The 22,654-nt window shown below is 48.8% G+C and overlaps 10 protein-coding genes; 7 read left to right on the top strand and 3 right to left on the bottom strand.

Annotated features, from left to right (window-relative positions):
- Positions 1-2,887: 2,887 nt before the first annotated feature.
- CHC_T00006761001 (hypothetical protein) lies at positions 2,888-3,373 on the bottom strand. The gene has a single exon (XM_005709953.1). The coding sequence runs from the start codon at positions 3,371-3,373 to the stop codon at positions 2,888-2,890; it is 486 nt and encodes a 161-aa protein (XP_005710010.1).
- A 1,369-nt stretch (positions 3,374-4,742) lies between these two features.
- On the top strand, positions 4,743-4,974 carry CHC_T00006760001 (hypothetical protein). XM_005709952.1 is given in 2 exon segments: positions 4,743-4,832; positions 4,833-4,974. The coding sequence occupies 1 exon segment, from the start codon at positions 4,743-4,745 to the stop codon at positions 4,830-4,832; it is 90 nt and encodes a 29-aa protein (XP_005710009.1). The 3' UTR covers positions 4,833-4,974.
- A 1,505-nt stretch (positions 4,975-6,479) lies between these two features.
- On the top strand, positions 6,480-8,514 carry CHC_T00008468001 (Sel1-repeat containing protein). XM_005709951.1 is given in 2 exon segments: positions 6,480-8,135; positions 8,136-8,514. 1 exon segment carries the CDS (start codon positions 6,480-6,482, stop codon positions 8,133-8,135), a length of 1,656 nt encoding a protein of 551 aa, XP_005710008.1. The 3' UTR covers positions 8,136-8,514.
- A 417-nt stretch (positions 8,515-8,931) lies between these two features.
- CHC_T00006759001 (hypothetical protein) lies at positions 8,932-9,270 on the bottom strand. Its single transcript, XM_005709950.1, has one exon. It carries the CDS (start codon positions 9,268-9,270, stop codon positions 8,932-8,934), a length of 339 nt encoding a protein of 112 aa, XP_005710007.1.
- A 1,602-nt stretch (positions 9,271-10,872) lies between these two features.
- CHC_T00006758001 (hypothetical protein) lies at positions 10,873-11,118 on the top strand. The gene has a single exon (XM_005709949.1). The coding sequence runs from the start codon at positions 10,873-10,875 to the stop codon at positions 11,116-11,118; it is 246 nt and encodes an 81-aa protein (XP_005710006.1).
- A 365-nt stretch (positions 11,119-11,483) lies between these two features.
- CHC_T00006757001 (hypothetical protein) lies at positions 11,484-13,032 on the top strand. Its single transcript, XM_005709948.1, has 3 exons — positions 11,484-11,641; positions 11,808-12,790; positions 12,932-13,032. The coding sequence occupies exons 1-3, from the start codon at positions 11,484-11,486 to the stop codon at positions 13,030-13,032; spliced, it is 1,242 nt and encodes a 413-aa protein (XP_005710005.1).
- A 439-nt stretch (positions 13,033-13,471) lies between these two features.
- Positions 13,472-14,858, top strand: CHC_T00006756001 (hypothetical protein). XM_005709947.1 is given in 2 exon segments: positions 13,472-14,578; positions 14,579-14,858. 1 exon segment carries the CDS (start codon positions 13,472-13,474, stop codon positions 14,576-14,578), a length of 1,107 nt encoding a protein of 368 aa, XP_005710004.1. The 3' UTR covers positions 14,579-14,858.
- Positions 14,859-15,468: 610 nt separating this feature from the next.
- Positions 15,469-15,926, bottom strand: CHC_T00006755001 (hypothetical protein). XM_005709946.1 is given in 2 exon segments: positions 15,469-15,677; positions 15,678-15,926. The coding sequence occupies 1 exon segment, from the start codon at positions 15,924-15,926 to the stop codon at positions 15,678-15,680; it is 249 nt and encodes an 82-aa protein (XP_005710003.1). The 3' UTR covers positions 15,469-15,677.
- Positions 15,927-16,037: 111 nt separating this feature from the next.
- CHC_T00006754001 (hypothetical protein) lies at positions 16,038-16,337 on the top strand. Its single transcript, XM_005709945.1, has one exon. It carries the CDS (start codon positions 16,038-16,040, stop codon positions 16,335-16,337), a length of 300 nt encoding a protein of 99 aa, XP_005710002.1.
- A 4,375-nt stretch (positions 16,338-20,712) lies between these two features.
- On the top strand, positions 20,713-22,460 carry CHC_T00006753001 (hypothetical protein). XM_005709944.1 is given in 2 exon segments: positions 20,713-22,101; positions 22,102-22,460. The coding sequence occupies 1 exon segment, from the start codon at positions 20,713-20,715 to the stop codon at positions 22,099-22,101; it is 1,389 nt and encodes a 462-aa protein (XP_005710001.1). The 3' UTR covers positions 22,102-22,460.
- The last annotated feature ends 194 nt before the right edge of the window (positions 22,461-22,654 follow it).

Below are 22,654 nucleotides of genomic sequence, written 5' to 3'. Positions count from 1 at the left end.
GACTGTAGAAGAACATCTTCGGCACCTGCAGCATGTATTTGATGTGCTTGACGAGGCTGGTCTTAAGCTTAAGCTGACAAAGTGTAGCTTCGCCCAGGCGAAGATCAAGTTGCTCGGTCATGTTGTCGACAAAGGCGGGATTGCCGTTGACCCGAGCAAGGTCGAAGTAATTCGGAATGCACCGATCCCGACCACTACGACTGAACTTAGGAGCTTTCTCGGGTTAGCAAGCTACTACCGTCGTTTCATCTGCAAGTTTGCGGACATTGCTGCAGTACTCCATGCGGCTCCATCCGGAAACGGCAGATTAAAATGGACCGGGGAAATGCAAGAAGCCTTTGATGAACTACGCGTAAAGTTAACTTCTCCGCCAGTCTTGGCTTACCCAGACTTCGAGAAGCCCTTCGTCGTTGAGACGGACGCGTCATCGGTCTCCGTCGGGGCTGTGTTGGCTCAAAAGAACGAAGATGGGAAAATACACCCCATCCAGTACGCAAGCCGTACTATGAATACATCTGAGCGCAAGTACTCCGCTTGTGAGCGTGAGGCGCTTGCGGTCATCTTTGCTTTGAAGAAATTTCGTGTTTACGTGCTTTCGTCTACACCTTTCAAGTTGGTTACGGATCACCAGGCTCTTAGTTACGCCTTTCGCAAGAAAGACATCCACGGTCGTTTGGCTCGTTGGCTAGACTTCTTAGCCGAGTACGACTTCACCGTGGAATATAGTCGTGGATCCGCAAATAGTGCAGCCGATTACCTTTCTCGTATTCAACCCAAAGCCGGCGACAACCCAACTTGCCAGGAAGAGGGAGAACTTGCCCTCGCTATCACGACCCCGATCTACTCTCCAGAAGATCTAGAAGAGTCTTGCCAAGATATCATGTCCTATCTGCAAGGCGAAACACCGGTTGGGTTGGATGATTACAGGAAGTCTCGCATGAAGAATAATGCGAAGAACTTTCTAGTGTGGGAGTCGAAGTTGTTCCGCCGCACCATTCATGGTCTTCGTGTTGTTGTCCCAATTTCCGATCGCGAAAAGGTACTGAAGGGTTTCCATGACGACATTGGTCACTGGGACTTGAAGACCACTCGTCAATTTAGGGAAAGGGGTTTTTTTTGGGAAAGGTACTGGTGGCCGACCGTTGGTATGGACGTGGGAGACTACGTGAAGAGTTGTGACGGGTGTCAGAAGGCACGTCCGATTCCCAGGTATAAGACAACTTTGCGCTTTCCCATCACAAGCTTGTTTGATGTTTTCTCTATTGACTTTGCTGGACCCTTCCCTGTCACTTCGTCTGGAAATCGCTTCGTGTGGGTTGCGGTCGAACACCTCACAGGATGGCCAATTGCTCTATCCACTGCTGATAGTACTGCTCAAGTGGTTCTCGACTTCGTCAAGAGAGAAATCATGTACTCGTTCGGCCCTCCGAGAACCATTGTCTCTGACAATGCTACCTGCTTCACAGCCTCGGCCGTTTCTAGCTTCATGGCTCGGCACGGTATCACTTGGCGCACCGTCCTCGCCTACGCTCCCATGTCTAACGGTAGAGCAGAGAGAATGGTTGGAACTTTGAAGGCTGCCGTCCGTAAGACAGTTCTTGGAACTGGAATGGAGTGGGACAAAGCACTCACCCAGGTCCTGTATGGATATCGCCGACGTACCATGAAGAACGGCGTGTCGCCCTTCGAATTAATGTATGGGGTCCCGCCTCGGTTGGATTCCAACGCAGAGACAGGTGCAAGCCTAGTTGTTCCTTCCTTAGACCATCATCGTCGTTTGGAGCTCCTGACTGGATCTGTCCCACGAGCAGTTCGCTCAGGGGCCTCTGTGGAAAAGAGGCTCGTAGCGTCGTCGTCTCACTTCTTCGAAGTGGGAGACAAAGTTCTTGTCGCTCGGGGAACTTCATTCGGTGGTACGAAATGGCCCGCGTTCGTTTCCAAATTCTACGGCCCGTGCCGGATCTTGGAAGTTCACCACCCGCGATATGTGCTAGAGTCGCAGCACGGCAGAGTATCCAGGAAGCCTATTCATGCTCGCCGACTCGTCCTATATCGTGAAATGAAGTTCGAAGCCTAAGTCCTTTGTTAAAGCTTAAGGCTAAGTCTTAGGCATAAAATCGTTTAATGCATGTAGAGAATATATGCAATAGCTATCATGAAACCCGTATAGGCAAGAAAAGAGAAAAGAGCGTGGCTATTTCGACTTATTGCTTTCAGCTTTCAGCTTGCGACGTTTGCGACGCTTAGTGGAAGCGCTAAGCGCTCTTGTGGTGGAAGCACGGACAAGACAGAGTTTCAAAGCTTGAAGGGAGAAGGGCATGGGGTACGGTTCCATACAATCCAATATGATGTGATCCTTTGAAGATACGCACACCGTATGCAACTTGTTTGAACTCCCCTCAAGCGTGACAACAAACACTCCCGACTCGACATCAAGAAGTTTGCCTATCGTTGGGACCGATCCGAAGGTATGCTCGAGAACTACTTCCTCTCGTTTGAGATGCTTGTTGGCATCTCTCAGATCACGAATACGTCGCGGAAGACTCCCATGCTGCACAAACGACTTCGCATTCTCCTTGAAGTGCTTCCAATACGAATCGGCGAGCTTTCGCGCGCCGAGAGCACGCATCGAGTTGCAAACGGCAGCTGGGATGCATAGATCAGTCCGATCTTGATAGGGAGTAGCACCAAGGTTGTGGAGATGGAAAGAAGACGCCAAAGAGCTCTCTGTTCGGGCACTGGAAGTGGACATTGCCAACCAGCGCCCAGGATACTTCTGACACTACTCATCAATGAGAAGGTAAGCTGACAAGTGGTCTCTGCCGTTGGTGTAGAACTTGTCGCTCTGGATCTGGTGGCCAGAAGATTTGTTCCCGCCACAGACTTGTTAGGTATAAAGCAGGATGGCGTGCTTCGACTTGTCGCGTGCGTCGATGGCGACGTACTTATTTGGGAGTCTATTATAGCAGATGGACTCAATATTCCAAGTTTCATCCTCCACGTGATCATAAACACGCTCATCGTCAATCGATTCAGTCAACCCGACTCTGGAAAACTCATCTACCGAGACCCCGTGCTTTCTTCGCGCACTTACGTGGACGAGAACATGTCGACCAAAAAGGCGGAGCATTTCGGTCAAATCCAAGTCATACCTTGTCAGCCTCGTTCCAACCCATACATGGTACGGAAAACGAGGCGAAGCTTCTTCATTCTTCGACACCTTCATTAAGTCCGTTCTTTGCGACAATAGCCACATTATTCTCTCACGAGCGTTGAGCTCTTCAACGGATACTCTCGCCGCCTTCGACCCGAGCTGTTTACGAGGCGCCTTGCCGCCAGTACTGCGGCGCGCCGTCTGCTTGGTTTTCGCCATCCTCGTTTAGATCAGGTTTCTTGCAAGGGGCAGACTCGAGGACTAAAACCTCACCTGAGTACCGCCACACAAGCAATCAGCGATCTCTAAAACTGGAGGCAAATAGGACCTGACGCGGTGTCAGGTTCTTCAAGAAAAACGCAGGAATACCGAAGTTAGTTGTATGAAAATTAGAAAAGGTGGGTAGGTTAAAGATAGAAGTGAAAGCTTACAGTGATGATGAGCTGTACACGTGTATACGTGGAGCGATTGGGGGAAGGGTGTCGATGGTGACACTAAATTGTGTCACTTCGGGATGAAGAATGCGTCAAGGTGGACGTCCTACCTGGTTGACCCTGGGGAGGACCCCGGGATGAGACAGAGGATACCTCTTATATGTTATGCCCCGCCCGGGTTCGGGTCTGGGGAGGGGGTCGTGTCGGGAGGGATATCCAGGCCAAACCCCAAGACATACCTCAGGACATACCCTGAGACATCACCCAAATCTGTAGTTTAATAATTGGTCTGCATGTGTACCACGTGTACAAAGTAGAAATCTCCCGACAAGAGGCATTTATTCCGTCAAGTGGAGGCCGTCTTTTCTTGTGTATAAGAGGGAGGACATCACCACAAGAAAATAATCGGGGGGGGGGGGGGGGGGGGGGGGACCAGAACGTAGAACATAATAAATTTCTCTTCTTTGTTCTTTTTCCCTCCCCCTACGCGCGCAGCTCTCAAACACTGCCAACACCATGGACGACGTCGTCATCGCCCACTCCTCATGCGCCTCAGCTCAATTGGTGATGGCACCTCACTCAAAGACCCTAACATGATTCCTGAAAAGATAGCCAAAGCGAAGCGTACGCGCCTTACGATTGCACAGAAAATCGAGGTTGGGCATCTGCTGCAGGTCGGGAATGCGAATACCACAGTTATGCGTCAGTTCAAAATTTCAGAGCGAACCATCCGAAACATCAAACGCTCTCTTCCTTCACTCCAACAAATTGTGACCAAAACCGCTACAACGCTCGGAACAAAAAAGTTTGGTGGAGAGCTACAGAATCAATCTGCCAGTGATGCTATGATGGATGATTGTGTGGCAGAAGACGAGTGCGAAATTACGGAGAGGCGGGCCGTACCGAGTGCTGTAGTGCTAGCAAGGTTGTTTGGGTCTTTGGAGAGTCTGGGTGTGGAGTGCGATGTGAGCAATGCGTTATCGCACTTGAGGTCCGCAAAACGAGCTTTTCTCGAAGCTAGGCATGAGAGACAGGGTCAAAGGCAACAACAGCAGACTCTAATAACAGAGTTCTGGCCGGGTAGTGGTTCTGCCATCTGATTGTGCCGCTCCGAATTAGTGCCGTATTATTAGTCTTTACACGGGGCGGCACTAATGCGCAGGGTCGACTGTATTGGCACGAATTCAAGTGTGTTGTGTTGTTCAGAGCCTGTGTTGTGTTGTAGAGCCTGTGTTGTGTTGTAGAGCCTGTGTTGTGTTGTACAGAGCCCATCCCAACATAACGCCCATCCCAACATAACGCCCATCCCAACATAACCATGTCTCTCTTAGGAACGGAATTGGAGTGGCTGCGTTGATGTGCTGGGTAAATTGGTGATTTGGTACATGTTCTGGTGCTGCTCCCAAGGCACTAATCAAACTTTGATGCGACACAAAACGCTGTGTTGGCGTGCTTTACAGTAATCGCAAAAAAGTACGAATCAATTTGCGATTTGTGTGTGTATTTCCGGAGTCTTCCATTTGTCGTAGGAGGGTTACCCCCCCCCCCCCCCCAAGCCACTTCATGAAGATTTCCATCGGCACCACAGCAAAGCATTTCGAGCAATAACAATATGCATCATCGAACTCTTTGTTCCCCCTACCGCCTCGGTTGGCGACCGTCGTTTCAAAGTAGAGATGTGCTTCTGCTTCAAAACGTATCTTCGCATACCGGCCGTGTCTCTCACCATCATTGTGCAGAGGCGTTTACGAAAGATTTACAACCGGATTCTTGCGCGTGCTGGCAACGCTACTGCATGTTACGAATTTGCGCTGGAGGTGGCCTGCGGCATTTCCTTCCCTGAAGATGAAGCCTGCGCGAGAGAATTGTCCTTGACGGCCGCCGAAAATGGTGGCCATGCAATCGTAGGCTCCCTCCTTGAAGACAAGGAAGACGGCGGTGTGAGAACGGCTACGTACTGGTACCGACAAGCTATAGAATGTGGGGGACACACAACCGCCATGGTCAGCTTTGCCTTTTCGTTGTTGCACGGCGAGGATGGCGTGGTTCAAGACCTTCCAAGGGCACTCGACCTTTTCTCAAGAGCTGCTGCGAAAGGAAACTCTCACGCCATGTATATGCTTGCAACATTCCACGAGTCTGGCAAATACGGAATGGAAAAGAATATTCACGCTGCTCGTATTCTGTATTCAAAGTCTGCTACGATGGGCTATATCCCTTCAATGTTCACGTTAGGTGAAATACTGCTTGAATGGGATTTAGATGGCGTGGAGAGGAACCCCCGCCTTGCAGCTCGTCTATTCAGAAAGGGAATGAGACAGGGCGATGAGGTATCAATGATGTGTCTCGCCAAACTCCTAGAGAGCGGTGACGACGGGGTTAGAGCAAACAAGAAACGGGCTGCTCAGCTTTTCGAGAAATGCATTGAACTGTTCGATAATCATGAAGCTATGTATATACTGGCAGAAATATTGCTCACAGGTGCCCGCGGGGTGAAACAGGATGGTCCGAGGGCGAGACGACTGTTTGAAAGAGCGATCTTTGGGGAAGTGGAGTTTGCAGTCGGTTACGCGTGCTTGCTAGTGAACGGGGAGGAAGGCATAGAGCGCGATACTGTGCGAGCAATGGAGATATTCGAGCACGCTGTTGGCGAAGGGAATGTGGATGCGATGACGTCTTTCGCTTGCCTTCTTTGGAAAGGAGCCGAAGGTGTAGAGAAGGACATCCCAAGAGCTGCGCAGTTGTTCGAAAAGGCTGCTGAAGCGGGATGTACGATTGCTATGAATAACCTTGGGTTTATTTTGAAGACTGGAGCCGAAGGTGTCTTGCCAGACATTCCCAAAGCTGTCAAGCTTTTTGAACGTGCCATCGATGAAGGCGATGCGACTGTTATGCATATTTATGCTGGTTTACTCAAGAACGGGGTTGAGGGCTTCGACCGGAATCCGGCACGAGCATTGGAGTTACTTGAAAGAGCGATTGAATTGGGTGAACCAGACGCATTTGGGAAACTCGCTTGTTTGCTCGTGCTAGGGGATGAAGGTGTACAACGAGACTCTGAACGAGCAGTGGAATTGTTTCAACGAGCTACTGATGCCGGCGATGCATGTGCTGCAGACAATTTTGCTGAAATCATGCAATTTGGGACAGAAGACATAAACCCGAATCTTCCAAAAGCGATTGAGTTATACGAGATAGCTATTGAGGGAGGGTGCACCAAAGCGTGTAGTAAATTAAGCTCTCTCCTCGAGAATGGCGGCGAAGGGGTCGAAAGAGACGTTTTGCGAGCGGTTGAGTTGCTAGAGCATGGAATCGAAATGGGGCATACAAATGCTATGAATAATCTCGCTTTTTTGCTGGCAGATGGCGCCGATGGGGTGGAGCGAGATATCACACGAGCAGTTCATTTGTATGAAGAAGCTATAAATGCCGGAAGCGTTGTTTCCATGCACAATCTCGCTTGCCTGTTGGAAGGTGGGGCCGAAGAATTGGACCAAGACGCAGCACGAGCAGCGGTGTTGTATGATACTGCGATTAATGGTGGGTTCCCCAATTCGTTGAGTCGCCTCGCTGACTTGCTATGGTATGGTGCCGAAGGTTTAGAGCAAGATGCTGTGCGGGCTGCCGCATTATACGAGCGCGCTATCGATGAAGGAGAATTGGATGTGATACCCAGCCTCGCTCGTGTATTGCGGGATGGCGGTGATGGAGTGGAACCAGATTTTGCGCGGGCAGCTGCGCTGTACGAGCGTGCTATCGATGGAGGAAACTTGGATGCCATCACCAGTCTTGCCGATCTCTTGAATGACGGAGGATACGGTTTACCGCGAGATGCGCCCCGAGCAGTTGAGTTGTATCAGCGCGCTATCAATGAAGGTGTCGAAGAAGGTCCCGCTTTTGTGCCCAGCGATGAGGAATTGGATGTGGTGCATGATGTAGTGCGAAGGGGGGGATTGCCGCCTGGTACAATAGTGGGAAGAAAGGTTATTGCATCTTTTAATCTCGCTGATATTCTTTATCATGGGGCTGAAGGTGTAGAAAAGGACATTCCTCGAGCGATGGAAGTGTTAGAGCGGGCTATCGGCACAGGAGGCGCAGAGGCGTTGATCATTCTTGTTCACGTGTTTCTGTATGGCACTGGTGAAATTGAGCCAAACGTGTCAATAGCTTTGGAAATGACTGAACGGGTGCAACTGTTCGCGAAGTACGATGCCATGATGGTCATCGCCTCTGCTTTAATGTACGGCTTTGCGCGCGTGGACAAAAATGCCAGGAAAGGTTCAGACCTGCTTCGGAGAGTTATTGACGAAACCGGTAGCAGTTATGCGATCGTGGAGCTCGCCGATCTAATCAGTAGGGGTGATGAAGGGGTAGAGAAGGATACGGTAGAGGCGTTGCGGCTGTACAACGAGGCCAAAGAAGTTGAACATCCAAACGCTGATACCATACTGGACAGCTTTCTGCTTGCCGAGGGACGCGGTTTATCAGAATGCATATGGCGGGTGGAACAACCCTGTGCGCTAGCGCTGATGAAGGACGCAACTTAAGCGTTGAGGTTTGTAGATCTGGCTATTATCATTATTAACGATCCTGTTCGGGTAAGCACAATCAGGAAATGCTGAGTAGTCCAGGCCGTCTTCTCACAAACGGGCTACATGCTAGAAAGAGGACGTCCGATTTGTATCCTACTTCTGACGATGAACATATTTTGTCGCTGGAAAGAGCGTGATACACGCGTTCAAGTATTGTTGGGGGTGTGGGGGGAAATGATGCTTGAATGATGCGGACACTTTCGCCGCGGTTTTGGCGGTCTGGTGGTGCCACAGAAGAAACAACGCTGACCCACCACTCATGGCAAGTTTGCGACATGAGTGGTTTTACATTAGCTGTGTAGGCGCCGAGAAAGACAAACAAATCAGAAATTGATGTACGGGTACAGTTTAAGGGTAGCACCCTTATACTGTAATACTGTACCCTTGGTACTGTGCCGTTGGGTACGGTATGTTCAAGCACAACATACGGTATATCTTGAACACGATACTACTTTACATATCTGCATATGCAAGTCTAGAGAATGGCAGCATGTTTCGCATCGCCATTCGAGTTTATTCGGAAGTTTCATAAAAGGAAATAATTCTTCAGTCGTAGTAGATACACGCCAGTGTCATGAAGAGAAGACGCCACATAACAGCCCGAAAAATATGCGCTCACGCTGCAAGATGGCGGCACGAACACCTTCATGAGGAGTATTATGACAAGCGCTTCTCCGGGAAGAAGAAGCTTAAAGGGAGGATTTATTTATACGGGGCCATTGGACAGGGCGCAAAAGTATCGCTAGCTTGATCAGAGGCCATTGATGAGGATCTGAGAAGCAATTCGTCGGAGTGTCGCTTCACAAACAAAACCATTGCCCTCAGTGGCTTTGATGGCAGCTTCTTTGATGGCAGCTTCAACTCTGTTCGAATCCTTGTTGAGGGCCTTGTTCACCAGAATGAATAATGTAGCTTGAACTTTCGTAGTAGCGTCGCAATCACCTGCTGACTGCGAATCCTGGTCGTATGCCTTAGCCTGTACTTCAAACTTGAGAACTTGACGAGGAGGCCTGACAAAGGATTCCAAAGAAAAGTCGGTAACACGCAAAGTATTCGCGTCGAGGCAAGCGTCGGATACACATGAGATCATTGCGCGCCTTACGCTGGTAAAAGGGCAAAAGCAATCCCCTGTCTTGCAAAAGTTGTCAAAAACACCATTATCACAATCCTCTTGAACCAAGGCTTGACCTTGACCGTCTGCGATACAGCCTCCACATGTGAGTTCCGTGCTGGATCTCGTAATTATGTCATCTGCACGGCTGAGGCCGAGACTTAAGACAACAGCAAAGGCAACGACCAGAGTAGACGTATTCATGTTTCTGAAAGCACGGTAATTGACAATGAAGCGAAAGAGGCTGAGGAGATGAAGCTGAGAAGATGAAGATGAAGAGATGAATGTGATGGGGATGGGCACAGAGTTATGGGTACTTATAGAAATTGGGAGTGAGGGATCGAGCTGTCATTCATTTCTTCAAGCGCATTCGTACAGCTTCCATTCATCTTCGCACAGACTAATCAAGCCGTACAACTTCCCATTCTCGGGGAAGGACTGCAATCTGTGTTTCGATCTCAAACCATATTCTTTGGTCGAGTACAATACAACTTTCATGTGAATGAAGAACCGAGGGTGAGCCACGTTCATTGAGTCTGTCCCATTGTTTACAAACGAGACACAACCCTCGTCGTTGCGAGTTGAATGAGATTGGCTATCCGCTCAACGTTCCAACAACTCAGTTCCTTATTGCTCGGGTGGGGGTTTGCATCGTATACAGTGCGTGCATACTGTACGTTTCGAACACCAAACCCCTTACTCTCTTCCTTTTGTCACTCGAAAGAGAAGACTCTTGATACTCAACGCATTGGTTCAGCCATATTGGCATTGGAAGTCTACCAATACGATTTCGGCGATGGGGAGAGTGGAACGAGAGCGCTTTGCAAATCTGATAAATCCCTGCTCATTCATTCGGAATGAATCAGTATCTCATCAGAAAGTTTCGGTGGTCCTCTTCGCCTTGAAGGGCTGAGGTGCACTAACGCAAATGTTGGTGGAGCATACTTAGACAAAACGAGTGAATAAGGCCATTATGTCAGACGGGTATCGTCATTATTTGTGCGTGGAACAAGAACGTGTTTTGTTGAGCTGCATAAGGCACGCGAGGTGCAGCTCTTGCATCTTTCGCTTTCATGTGTTGCACTAGAGATATAGATACTTTTTTTTTTAGGACCAAGCATTGTGCAGCTACTTTAAATTTAATTTACATCTATGCAGACTCTCAGTGATGTTAATTTAACTTGAAGTTGAAAGAGTGAGTATTTCAAAGAATGAATGAATGAATAGTGCGCACTCGAATTTGTCGAGGGATGTAATCAGGCAGGCACGTGGGGGCTCGAGCACTTCTGACAACTGCAAAGCATCGCTCTCCGCCGGTTGCCAGCCGGCTTGTCACAAGCACACGATGTGTCAGACGAAGGAAAGGTGTGATATTTCAAGGACAGCCCAGGGCTTCAGCAACCCGCGTATCGCGCAATGCCTCTAACCAAAGTCAGGTTGCCTTGAACTGTTCGAAGACAGCTTTTCAACGGTAGAAGCACATGGTTTTTTTTTCTTCCATTTGGATAGTGATTTCCGTTTGTCTCTTTAACGCAATTTCCCTTACATACATGCACTTCGTACACCGCTGGGACATGAACGATGTTGATTGCCTTGAAGGCCCAAGAACGCGATGAAGCTCCATCTTTTGTCGGCTTTCGGTTACGACATGTACTCGCTTTCGAAGATAATTATCTGAGAGGCAAGTTTTCAGGCATCAGAAATGTGAACCCAGCGCGTCGCATTACACTTCGTCACTCTCTTGAATCGCCTCATAATCTGGTCTATCACCATGGCACGGCTCTCACTCAATTGCTGATTCTGTTCATAAAACATCCTCAAACTTGAATTCTCAATCTAGTTGAAAAGTCCTTCAAAAATGAGGCCTCAATTGCAGGACTTAATCTCAGACAATATGGGATCAAAATTCCTTATGCTTGACGGTAGAGGGATCACTCTCCTCTACGGTAAGTCTCACTACCGGAATTGCTCAACTAGAAGACCTCTCTCAAAGAACATGCGTTATGGAGGCCTCAGATGGATGTAGAACAGTGAAAAGAAGGGGCCATTTTAAATGCAACGTTGCAAAGAACGTGTGAGGATGACCAAGCTTGTTTCACCTCTGTTGGCTTTTGCCTCCAACGCATGGTACACAGCAAGCGCAGTGTGGACAGTATTGTGCGTTGTACAAAGAAGATTCGCGGTACACGTACATGGTGGAGTCTGAGAATAGTAAGTTCCAAGTAAGTTCCAAGCGTATTGGAGCTTCTAGAAGGACAATCACATCAGTTGTTGCGCTGGCACGGGCATGTACTGTAAACCTCTGCCCTTTTCCCGAAGGGCAGAGAAACGTGCCCACTACTAATTTGGTGTTTTGGAAATATTTTTAAATACCTGTCAATTAAAACAAGAATCGTGTCTCGTTGTGACGTGTGCACCGCTGTATCTTACTGTACAGTGCGGGAGGAAATTAGCCATGGCGTTTTCTGGAAGTGATCAACGTTTGATCAAAATTTTGGCGCGAAAAAGTAAAAAAGAGCGCTGGGGCAACGAGGACGCGGCAATTGCGGGACAATCTCTCACTGCTGTCGCAGCGCCGGCCCCGTTCTGTGCCTCTGGAATCTCCTTTCTTTTCACAACTTGACGCCTTTTTTACAGATGACAGAGCGAAAACGGGTACTCGCGCAAGCGCGAGCAGAAGAGCTTTTCTCTTCCGGGAAGCATCTTCCTTCCGACAAGGACACCTCGGCGCGTCCACAAAAGATGCGCAAAGTATCTGTGACAGCCAAAAAGTTGGGCTTGGGCAAAGAAGAATGGAATCGACTAAAGCCTGAACCACTCAAGAAGATGCTCAAGCAGTACTCGAAGCAGCTTGCAAAACAAGTCGAGCGCGACTGGTGGCGGGGCTACGACGAGCAGGTGGCGACGGTATCGAAATGGGCGACCGCGCTTCACGAGCCGCTACAGGCGGTGTTGGACATTGGCGTGGGAAAGCGACATGCGATTGAGCAGTGCAATGATGTGTTATGTTTGGTGGGCGACAATTGGCGGGACATGTGCGCGACGCCGTGTCGAGTATCTATCGCTGGAATGATGGGGAATGAGGTTTGTGTGAGGTTGCGGTTACCATGGGGGAGGGAGAAGAGATTCAACGCATTTTTTTTGGAGAGACCATTGGAGGATATGGTGGGGTTTGTGTGGAGGATGTTGTTACGGGTCGCGGCGGTAGAGGCGGGGCGGGGGGAGTTGAGTAGAGAGGTCGTGTTTCGGGGGATCAAGGATGCTGTGGACAATGGGGTTACATTGAGGAGTGGTGAGGTGGCTGGGTGGGCGGATATTGCGGACGGGGTGGAGGAGTTGGAAGCGCCGTCCGATGGTGTGATGAACGGGAACGTGGATGGTTCCGAGTTGGATGCGCTTGTGGAGCAGGGGGAGAATTGGAAAGGTTTGGAATCGAGGATACGCATTTTTCGGATGCGAGAGAGGCTAGATCCACGGGGCGGGAAGGACTCAAAAACGAGTCTAGACGCGGGGGAGGAGGACAACTGCGCGATGCAGTAACGTCTAGCCACGCAGCTAGGCTGCCAGGCGGCCGAATTTGGGGGACAACCATATCTATTGACGGAGTACGCATTTTAGAAAAAGACTAACAATGAACCAGCTGCGATCACCTCGTTCCGAGGACGTTTTGCTTTTCTTCGGATCGAGAGATGCAGAGTTGCGAAGAGCGAAAGTGTGCTCTGGCAGAGGCTGGAACCTTGAACCCCTGTGGGATCTCGAAGTATCATATGTGACGGAAAAATGCTCCTCCACGTTTCCACGTTTCCGATGTGCACGTGGCCACGTGGCATAGATTTGGATCAAATCCTAATCGACCAATCGTAATGGATTGCGACGAGCAGGCTTTAATCCGGATATAATTGGGAATAGGATCCCGATTCATTCCAGCCTTGTGCAGCAGTGTCCACGTGTCCTCCAATGCCCGCGAATTTGGACCGTGTTTGGGGACTCTCTTCTCGAGACTGATGACCTGCAATTTTATCGCTCCTCGTTTTCTTTTTTAGTCTTCGCGCCAACAACCATCTGAACGGCCTGGTTCCCCCCGCCGCCTCACACTCTTCCCTCCGAATCTCCCCCATTCCCTTTCACCTTGCGTCGCTGTGCACATTCCCGTCTCTCCCGACTCTCCTTTTTGCTCATCATGCCGAAGTCGCGTCGACGTTCCTCCGCCGGCAAGTATGCAAAGCCTATACGTCCGTGCACATACGATCTAGGCTATGTACGCCAGGATATGTACGCGTGCATCAAATGCACAAAAGCCGCCAACGGGCAGCTCTCCGGTTTTTGCCGCGGATGTCGTGAATCGTGTCACAGCGACCACCCAGATTCTGTCATCGAGCTCTACACCAAGCGTCATTTTCGTTGCGACTGCGGGAACACCCGCGCTCGAAACGCTTGCTCCTTGCAGCCGAACAAGGACGATATCAACCTCGAGAACGAATCTTGCTACGGCCACAACTTTGTCGGCCGTTATTGCCGATGCGATAACACCTATGATGCAAGTCTCGCCATGGTCCAATGCGCCATGTGCGAGGACTGGTTCCACGAAAACTGCTTCAAGACAGATTCCGTGAGACGCGGCTCCAAATCAAGTCATAATAATCTCGACCTTGTGTATGAATTCACTTGTCGTGACTGCGTTGCCACTCTACCGGTTCTCACAGAGTATTATGAGCTGTACAACATCTGGGGTCGCGACAAATCCCGCATCAAGTCACCCGACCGCAGATCAAGTCGATGCACCCGTCCTTGCAATGCCGATATCGCCCTCAAACCTGGCGCTATAGATTTTGTCTGGCGGCAAGGCTTCCGTCTCACGCTTTGCCGCTGCACCGATTGTTGCAAACTGTATGACACCGCCGGCGCAAGTTATATCATTGACAGGGGCGACTTTATCGGCGCTCCCGCACAGGAAGATACTTCCATTCTAAACGCCACAAATGACGAAGAGATCCTGCAAGATGTTATCGACGGTGACTGGCGTCTCTCGAGGAAGAGGAACCGCGATGATGTGATGGAAAGTGAACCTATCCCGAGGAAGCCGGCTGCTGCCTCGTCATCTGCTTCCCCTGTCGGAAATCTGCTTTCTACGGAGGAGATTTCAGATATCCGGAGTCGCATCAGCTACTTTCTCAAAGAAACTATTGAGAGCAATGGAGGAAGCATTAATCCAGATTCGCTGCGGGGCTATTTGTCTGACTTGAAAGCCGATTTGTTGTTGAGCCTCTCCGAAAAGCTCAAGTCGTAGCCTGCAGCATGGTGTGATCCTTGGGCATTTGTCGTTGATGCCGCACATGGGGTCGTTTTCTTGTGAGAATGCCATGCTAAGGCAATGTACAATATGTGAATTCTCGATCCCGCCGTGATCTCTTTACAAACATGACGCTGAAAGATAGTGCGACGCAAGAAGTGTGCGTCAGACTGTGCTCCAGTAGTCTTAACATGGAGCTGTTCTTTTGATCAGCAGGTAAAAGGTTTACCTATTGAATTACGGTTGAATAAAAAAATGCGAGAGGGCAATTTCTGGATATCGTTGGGTAATATTTCCGATACGGATCTCCTTGTCATATGCGTTATCGGTGCAATTACCTAACCAAGACTCGAGAATAGAGGGACTCCCGTCAATATGGGAAATTCGAGACCATCAATTGTGGGGGGGAGAGAGGTATGATAGGGGAACAATTGAAGAGAAAGTCCCCGTGTTCGTGGCTGCCATTGCTGGAATCGAGATGGCGGAACCCACTACTACATCTTGCCCCATACCACTAATGGCCTGAACGCTGCTATTTGTTTGGTTTCGTAATCACAACGAGCGTAAGAACAGGTTGTTCTCTGAGTGCAAAATTCAGAACATTCTTGATTTTCATGGTTTGCTTGTTGCGACTGGACAATGATGCTATATTTGACTGAAGGGGTTCTCTGCGTTCCTAATTAAGGTTTGCGTATGAAACCAATTTTCAGTAACAAGTACTGCTTCAGGGCCCCTTGCAGCTCTATGCAACGCCTTGAAAATGCAAATTGAATGCACTGTAAAGGAATTAGAGGTACCTATCGAAACAGTAGCGTTGAAGCGTTCTCGCTTTGCAGTTCAAACTAGCGCGGGGGGCATCAAACGACTGCTTTCTCGCTACGAAGAACAAGGAGAATAAACTTCTTTACGAAGAAAGGAATTTTACCATTCATGAACTATCTCATTCCAGTGGGAGAATTTCAGAACACTAGGGAAGATAAAAACATGCTAACGTTACAACGTACTGTTGCGTTTGAGAGCAGATGCAGAATTAAGCCCTTGCAATAGAACTCCAGACTATCGAAAAGCTAAGAAAACGACACCTGAAGGGAACCACTCACGGGCAAAAGGCCTTGGAATAACTCGGCCTCTCTTTCATACAGGAATGATACTTTTCAACGACCTCATCTTCAATCATTCCACAACCGCAATACTCAGCCGTCATCAAGATATAGGTCATCATTGCATCAGCTGCCGAATACTTATCCCCGAGATAGTACTTTTTCTTCCCGCCATCGAGGGCCTTGATCAAATGGGCATTAAAAATCTTCTTAAACTTGTCGCGTGCAGGGCCGAGCTTCTCCATATCCCTCTTATTCTCGTCAATACCATAGCATAGCACGAAACATTCCATCACTGCCTTGTAGCCTTCAACAACGGTAAATACGACACCCTGGAGAAAGAGCGGGCGATTGGGATGTCCTACAGGAGGGTGAATCTTGTTGTCTTTGTCAAAAGTTTCGCAAACGTAGAGTGCGATCGCCACAGACTCAAGCAAGACAGAACCATCAGGGAAAACGAGAAAGGGGACCACACGACGAGGAGAGTAGGCAGGAATGGAAGGATGCTTCTTAAGATCGACATCAGAGATTTCTTTGACTGCGACTTCAGAGGTGGGAATTTCGAGCTCCTGGAGAACAAGGTAGGGCATAGAGGAGGAGTACCATTTGACATGATAGAGAGTCGGGACAGTGTGGGAGTCGGACGCCATTGCTAGTGTTGAGTTGGTGGGAAATGACTTCGAACGGGGGGTGGGGATGGGGGGGGGTTTGGGTCAAAGTGTTGGTATACATTACCAAAATTAGAGCTCCGTAAGCTGGACTAGCGAGCGCAGGGGGGGGGGGGGGGGGGTGCTGATGGTCCGGGAAAGGGAAGAGGGTTGCATTTATATAGAGAGAGAAGACGAGGTAGGTGGTGTAACTTTCATGAGGGTCCTTGCAGGCACACCGATGAGATTGATCCGCTTTTCTCAGTTTCGACCAATGACAGGATGATAGGGTTAGTTTTTATTGGTCTGATGGCGGGTCCTGACGTCACTCCCGGTAAGTCATTGGCGGATCTCGTCTTCCATAGATATGAAGCTCATGTGAGTTTCACCGTGTGTGAAGTTCACACTGTGAACACACAGTGAAGTGGACAGTGTGGTGAACTGTTCACCTTGTGAACCGCGCTCATCCGCGACAACGAATAAAAACGCACGGTGTGTTGATGCTGTAGATCGCCTAAATTTACGTGTGGCTTCATTCCCCCTTTCCAGTTCAATGGCAAAGCATACAATCTACAGTTTTTGAGTTGTCTTTAGTGCGATACAGTAGGCCGCGAGTAGGGATTCGTTTGGCCTTTGTCTGTGGCCTGAATTTGTTTCGCCACCTGCTGTTGCCGCCACGAAATGCAGCAACAGCCCACATAGAGAACAATGTCGCATTGATTCTTAGTTTATAGTCTTCGCCTTGCAGCTTTTGAGACAAATAAACTTGGAGAATCGACTCTAGTCAAGCGGTCAAACGCTTCCTACACATTGACATACCCTCGGCTGATAAATTGGTGCCAACAATTGCTGTCCTTCTGATCGATACAGGTGATAGGCGCACTGCGCATTGGTTTTTGAGTTCCATCCAACTCTTCTCAACTCAAATCATACTGCACAGCACTTCGGTGTTTCTTCCCCGAGAAGTACTGAAACCAACATCATCTCCAGATGTCCCTTACCAAGAACAAAACATTTTGCCTCTCCTTACATATTCGAATGGTGCTGGACAACAGTAGAATCCAAAACATGTCTGACAAACACCGTGCTGTATGAGCTCTTGGGACATGCATTGACACCAATTCGAATTCCTCCAGAACATTTCAATAAATTATAGCGTAACTCTCCGAGAACTACACAATTGCGACGCTTGCTTGTACAACACAGGGCAGGATGCGCCAAAGTTTTCCAAGTTGTGACGAATTTCGAATGGTGCACGCCTGTATGCGCTCGAGGCAGTTTTTCAGTGACAGCGAGCAAGCCGTGCAAAAGAAAACATGTAGTTGTCGAGTATTCGTCGAGGAAGCTCCGACCTATGAAACATAGTGAACAAGGCTTTCACACGTTGTCCACACGGAAATCATATTGTCTAGACCAGAGCCGAACCAGAGGCCATTTTTCGAGCTTTTCGGTTTCGCCGACTAAAATGGAATGACACCCCTTCTATCTTCATGATTCGCAAAGTTGAAAGAAATTTCTGTTGTCAGTAGTGTCTAGATGACAAGTAACCTCAGATGAGGTGAAATGGCGCCTATGAGGCTACTTTGCAGCCAAAATTCCTGGACCTGTGCCTACTCTATATGAAGGCGAAAAACACCCGCGCCACCGTACTTTACTTTTGTGTTCTGCGTTGCGGAAGGATAAATGTTAATGAGAACGGCCTATCCTCTGCAGCCGTTTTTATGAAATGCCTGTCAAAGGACCTTTTTTGAGCAATTTTGAAACGTGTTGTATTGATATCTTGGAAACTATAACGCCCGTGTCGAAAGGAAACTGTTACTTAAACCCCATCTGATCCTTAGCCTCTTTACAAAAACGCGTGGCCTCACATGAGGCCAAGCCTGACGCATAATGCGGCAGATCGCATGTATTTTTGTACTGTAACTAGAGGCCTAGCTAGACGACAAGTGACCTCATATGAGGCTACTTTTCAAGTTATTTTTTCTCGACTGGTGCCCTCTCAACAAGAGGGAAAAGATACTCTTGCCACTGCAGTTGACTTGTGCGTTGTGGAAGGATGGAGTTGGTGAGATGTGCACGTCTTTTCCAGCCATTTTTAGGAGGCCTAAAAAAGAAGCCTTTTTGGCCAACCTCAAAACGTTATGTGTTGATATTTTCGAAACCAAAACGCCATACTGAAATTGAAACTTTATTGGATTCTTAGACTTTCTATGTATTGACAACTGATATCTCAATGTTTTGCAAGATTTTATTGGCGAGGGCATGTACGTTGAAGAATCTTCAAGATTCCTTGCTTGGAAATTCACACCATCCATCTTTTCATGAGCATTGCAACAAAACGAGCATCTTATTGGAGCTTGAATATCGCACATGCTCGTGTAGTTGTACAGTATTCTCGAGTACGAGAGAAAATTTGTGACTGTCCCACGTTTTACAAGCTGAGGACGGAAGTTTGTAGTAAATCTCGGTGTACATTCCCTTTCGCAAAACAATGCGAGCATAAAAGCAAATGTTTAGACCGTGAAACAGCCACGGAGAGATCTCACCTGCTGCCATTTCCATTGTGTGGAGGAAACATTCTTATATATACGAATTTCCTCAACAAGGATGCGCAAACTCTGTCCACAACATCATTCGTACAGGCCGATGAAGAGGTCGAATGGCCCACGTACTTGGATGCATTTGCATCTCATTGAAAACGACCCATGCCCGCCAATACCGTAGCAAAGCATATTGTCATTGCGTCATAGAAAATCGGTGAGGTATCGCAGAGCTATGCATTGCCTTCTCATCGCTCAAGAAGTAAGTCGTAAACTTGAGTGCTGTACGGTTACTGTACACGATAGATACTTCCGTAGTGGCATGCATTTCAAAAAGTTGGGCTTTTTATGTTTTGGTGACATGAGCAGTGGAGGCTCCGCAAATAAGGGTTCAGTTTGGCTCCACCGACAGTACAATGGAAGCAGGAGGCTTGGCCGGCGATGCAGTTTCCGCTTTTCTGATTGTGGTCGAAGAAAATTTTGAGGAAAAGTAAGCATGTAAAAGACAGAAATTTAAAAGGCAGTAATAGGGGGCAAAAACCGGCCAACTTGTGCACCGTAGATCTTAAAATATTGTAAAAACCTCAGATAAATCCACGAGTACAAAAGAAGACTACGCTTCAATGATACAGCTGTACTAAGATACCTCGAAGGGTACCTTGGTAGTACGTAGCATGCAGCAGTATCCCTGAACGAAGAGCAGGTGCAGTAAAATGATTTTCAATGTTGAGTTCTCGTGTAAAAGTCCATACACAAAGTACAGTTTTGCATAAGTTTTTGCATGTGGCCCGAGTGCAACTGCGGGAAATACCCTTCGAAGGGTACCAAGGGTACGGTATAGATATTCTTGTAATGCCCATAATTTTGGTTTCTCTACTGCACTACAACAGTACAAGTATCTGCATTGCCGGACCTGCTATCTCAAGTGCTGTGGAATCTGCTCCGCCGTGCACATATTTGTGCAACCACATCGCCTCAGCTGCGCGACGTGCCACCCTATTGTACTGTTGTTCAGCAGCGTAGTGCTAGAGGGTAACTTAATCCCTACACTGTCCATTTTTCCCCGAGCTGTTGTCATGATTATGTGACAGACTCAAGTTGTACAATTATGTACGGGCAGTAGTATCATACCTTTGCAAACCGTTGTCTAAAACTAGGCTCGTTGTTGCACACAGAAGAGAAACCAGAAAAGCTCTGTTTGGACGATTAGGGCATGTTACCATTACTGGAGCACACCTACAAGTAAACGCCAAACTTGCCCGTTGTATGCATGTTTCATGTTTTGTGGAAGACACACACACCTCTGTGCTGTACGCCATGTCACACTCCGTCAGCAAGTGACAAACATGTGTGACGTCGCACTCCGTCACAGCACAAGTTATGCTGCTTCTCTTTGCGGCTTTTCTTTGCGGCTTCTCTTTGCGGCTTCTCTTTGCAGCTTCTCTTTCCAGCATTGAACATCACATCATAGACTCATGCACCCCCGCATAAGATATCTCTTTAAGCAATGCTTAAGAGATATCAGGGGTGCAATATTTTCCTTTGGGCATGCCGTTTAAGTCTCGCACCATTACGTTTCGTCACCGCCCTACTGTCTTGAGATACACGTGAACAGCTCACTGTTCACATCAGCACCTAGACTTTCAAGACACAACATGATAATGACTATGTCTCCACACCCAAAACCGAGACTCCTTGTGCCATAATCTTCCACTTCTCACGAATGTTGAATCTCATTTTAAGTGGCCAAACGCGCAAGTATCAAGCCTCGACCACACCGTGACGTTTGTTCACTGCTTTTGCGTACCGACATTTGAGTGCCGGACTTCCATCAATCGATACATATGCCCGCCCCACAGCCATTCAGCCACATGAGTTTCTACCCTACGCCAATGTCTGTCCCGCCTGCAACTTCCGCAATGTCCGGTCATCATCCCCTAGCACATCGCCCCATGGACCGTTGCCACAAATGTCACCAAATCGTGTCACCGCTTGACAAAATTGTCCTTTCCTGTGGCTGCACCCCGTTTCACATGGAATGCATCGACAAGGTTAAAGATGAAGCCAGGCGATCAAATCAGTACATCAAAAGCCCACCAATCTCAAAATTCAAATGTCCCCGTTGCTATGATCCCGTCGTGAACTGGCACCGTGTCCTCGGTCCTCCTTTGCAACGTGAAAGTCCAACGCGTCCCCATTCAGGCCCATCGAATTTCTATCCCATGCCGCAACCGTACACCCTGCCAGGATACCCTGGAAGCTCGGCGTGTGAGTCGCATAGAAGCCAGCCAATCCCCATTCCAACAGTTGTACAAGAACAGCAACCACAAGGTCCTTACGGTGGCAACTCGTGGACACCTATGCATGAAGCAGCTTCGCCATCAGGAGCCGCAGACCATGACATGAGGCACACCGACTGGCACCGGCAGTTTCCTGTGTCGTGGCCACAGAGGCCCATGCCTTCGTTTCGCCTTCCTCCGGGGCGTGGAAGCGCCTTCCCGAGTCAGCTGTCACAGAACGAAGGGCTTGACGTACTTGCGCCAGCCACTGAGGCTGCATCGGCCCCACCTCTGTCGCCTAAGGATCAATCCCCCTTGCTGCATCATACCACTATACCGAGCTTCGACTCAAAAGACGAGTCTCTAAGAACATACTCTCACTCTTTCGACCCAAAAATCCATGTCTCGTTTGAGAAGACGAGATGGGGTGCAGATGAAGGCTTCGCTCCAGTCTGTGGAACACCTGAGGGGCCATCAACTTCAACGAGGTCATTGTGGAACGTGCATTCATCAAGCCTACCAGACACGGCGCGTCAAGAAGCGAAATTTTCCCACCACTCCCAGCCCGATGAAGATATTGTCCGCAGGATGCCGAGCGTTCCGAAAGTAATGCCTCGGTCGCCATCACCAGGCCCAAAGCACAGGGAACCGAAGGGGCGCGAGCGGGAGGGGAGCTATGAGAGAGCGCATAAGACGAAACATGAGCGAGAGGGAGGTAGTGGCCAGCACTCCCGTCGCCGCTTTGCTACTGTGCGAGGAACAGCCTCATTTCAGCCCCAAGACAACTGGGATGGCGAAGGGGGGAAGCCTGACATGATTTTACACGTGAAGATGCATCTGATCAAGGACCAGTGGAGGGGAAGCTGTCCGCATTGCCAGAACACAACCAGGTGTCAAGAGGAGAGAAGGGAAGGTGGGCGCTGTGGAAAACATCCCTCCGCAGGTCGTCGATAACGACAAGACTAGACTTCGGCTGCTTTTCTTCTTTGGATGTGGTGTTTAGCCATTTGTGTATTGCGGAGCCATACTCTACGTTTGTCCTCATATCTCAAGAACAGCATCCCCTTATTGGACTGGAAAGGAACGAAAACCAAGAGCGCACATCGTTCTGACAGAGATCAAATATTCGGGGTCGTTGTTGTGATACGTTATTACTGTGCGACATAAACGCACTAAGAGCTCCGAATTCAGGTCGCGGGTCGCAAGTGAGGAAGAGAAGACTGGAAGGGTTGGAAATATGAGACTGCCAGCGCTGCTTGATGCTATAAAGAACGGCGCAGCCTTTCTCTCAGCAATAAATAATTTTTCTGAAATTCGTGACATTTGGAGACGTGTTGACTGTTGGATATCGCTCATCCTTTCTAGGATCTTCTCCTACGTTCATATCCTTACAGCTCTGCCCGATATCACTACTACGGTACATACAGAGTAAAGTCCCTCTCGACTGACGGCCTCAAGTAATGACAGTCCCTGTTCTTGTGACAGATATGCCGTCTCAAGGCGAACC

This window comes from Chondrus crispus, genomic scaffold, assembly GCF_000350225.1.
Source record: "Chondrus crispus Stackhouse genomic scaffold, scaffold_50, whole genome shotgun sequence".
NCBI lineage: Eukaryota > Rhodophyta > Florideophyceae > Gigartinales > Gigartinaceae > Chondrus > Chondrus crispus.
The sequence above is the reverse complement of the archived record's forward strand: the minus strand, read 5'-3'. Positions and strand labels throughout refer to the sequence as shown.

Excerpts from the sequence above, each read along its gene's own strand:
- CHC_T00006761001 (XM_005709953.1), bottom strand. The coding sequence starts at position 3,373 with ATGGCGAAAACCAAGCAGACGGCGCGCCGCAGTACTGGCGGCAAGGCG.
- CHC_T00006760001 (XM_005709952.1), top strand. The coding sequence starts at position 4,743 with ATGCGCAGGGTCGACTGTATTGGCACGAATTCAAGTGTGTTGTGTTGT.
- CHC_T00008468001 (XM_005709951.1), top strand. The coding sequence starts at position 6,480 with ATGCATATTTATGCTGGTTTACTCAAGAACGGGGTTGAGGGCTTCGAC.
- CHC_T00006759001 (XM_005709950.1), bottom strand. The coding sequence starts at position 9,270 with ATGATCTCATGTGTATCCGACGCTTGCCTCGACGCGAATACTTTGCGT.
- CHC_T00006758001 (XM_005709949.1), top strand. The coding sequence starts at position 10,873 with ATGTTGATTGCCTTGAAGGCCCAAGAACGCGATGAAGCTCCATCTTTT.
- CHC_T00006757001 (XM_005709948.1), top strand. The coding sequence starts at position 11,484 with ATGGTGGAGTCTGAGAATAGTAAGTTCCAAGTAAGTTCCAAGCGTATT. Across the intron at positions 11,642-11,807 it reads GTGCCCACTACTAATTTGGT|AGCGCTGGGGCAACGAGGAC; the intron begins GTTTTGGAAATA and ends AAAGTAAAAAAG. Across the intron at positions 12,791-12,931 it reads CGGGAAGGACTCAAAAACGA|CTGCGATCACCTCGTTCCGA; the intron begins GTCTAGACGCGG and ends ACAATGAACCAG.
- CHC_T00006756001 (XM_005709947.1), top strand. The coding sequence starts at position 13,472 with ATGCCGAAGTCGCGTCGACGTTCCTCCGCCGGCAAGTATGCAAAGCCT.
- CHC_T00006755001 (XM_005709946.1), bottom strand. The coding sequence starts at position 15,926 with ATGGAGAAGCTCGGCCCTGCACGCGACAAGTTTAAGAAGATTTTTAAT.
- CHC_T00006754001 (XM_005709945.1), top strand. The coding sequence starts at position 16,038 with ATGTCCTACAGGAGGGTGAATCTTGTTGTCTTTGTCAAAAGTTTCGCA.
- CHC_T00006753001 (XM_005709944.1), top strand. The coding sequence starts at position 20,713 with ATGCCCGCCCCACAGCCATTCAGCCACATGAGTTTCTACCCTACGCCA.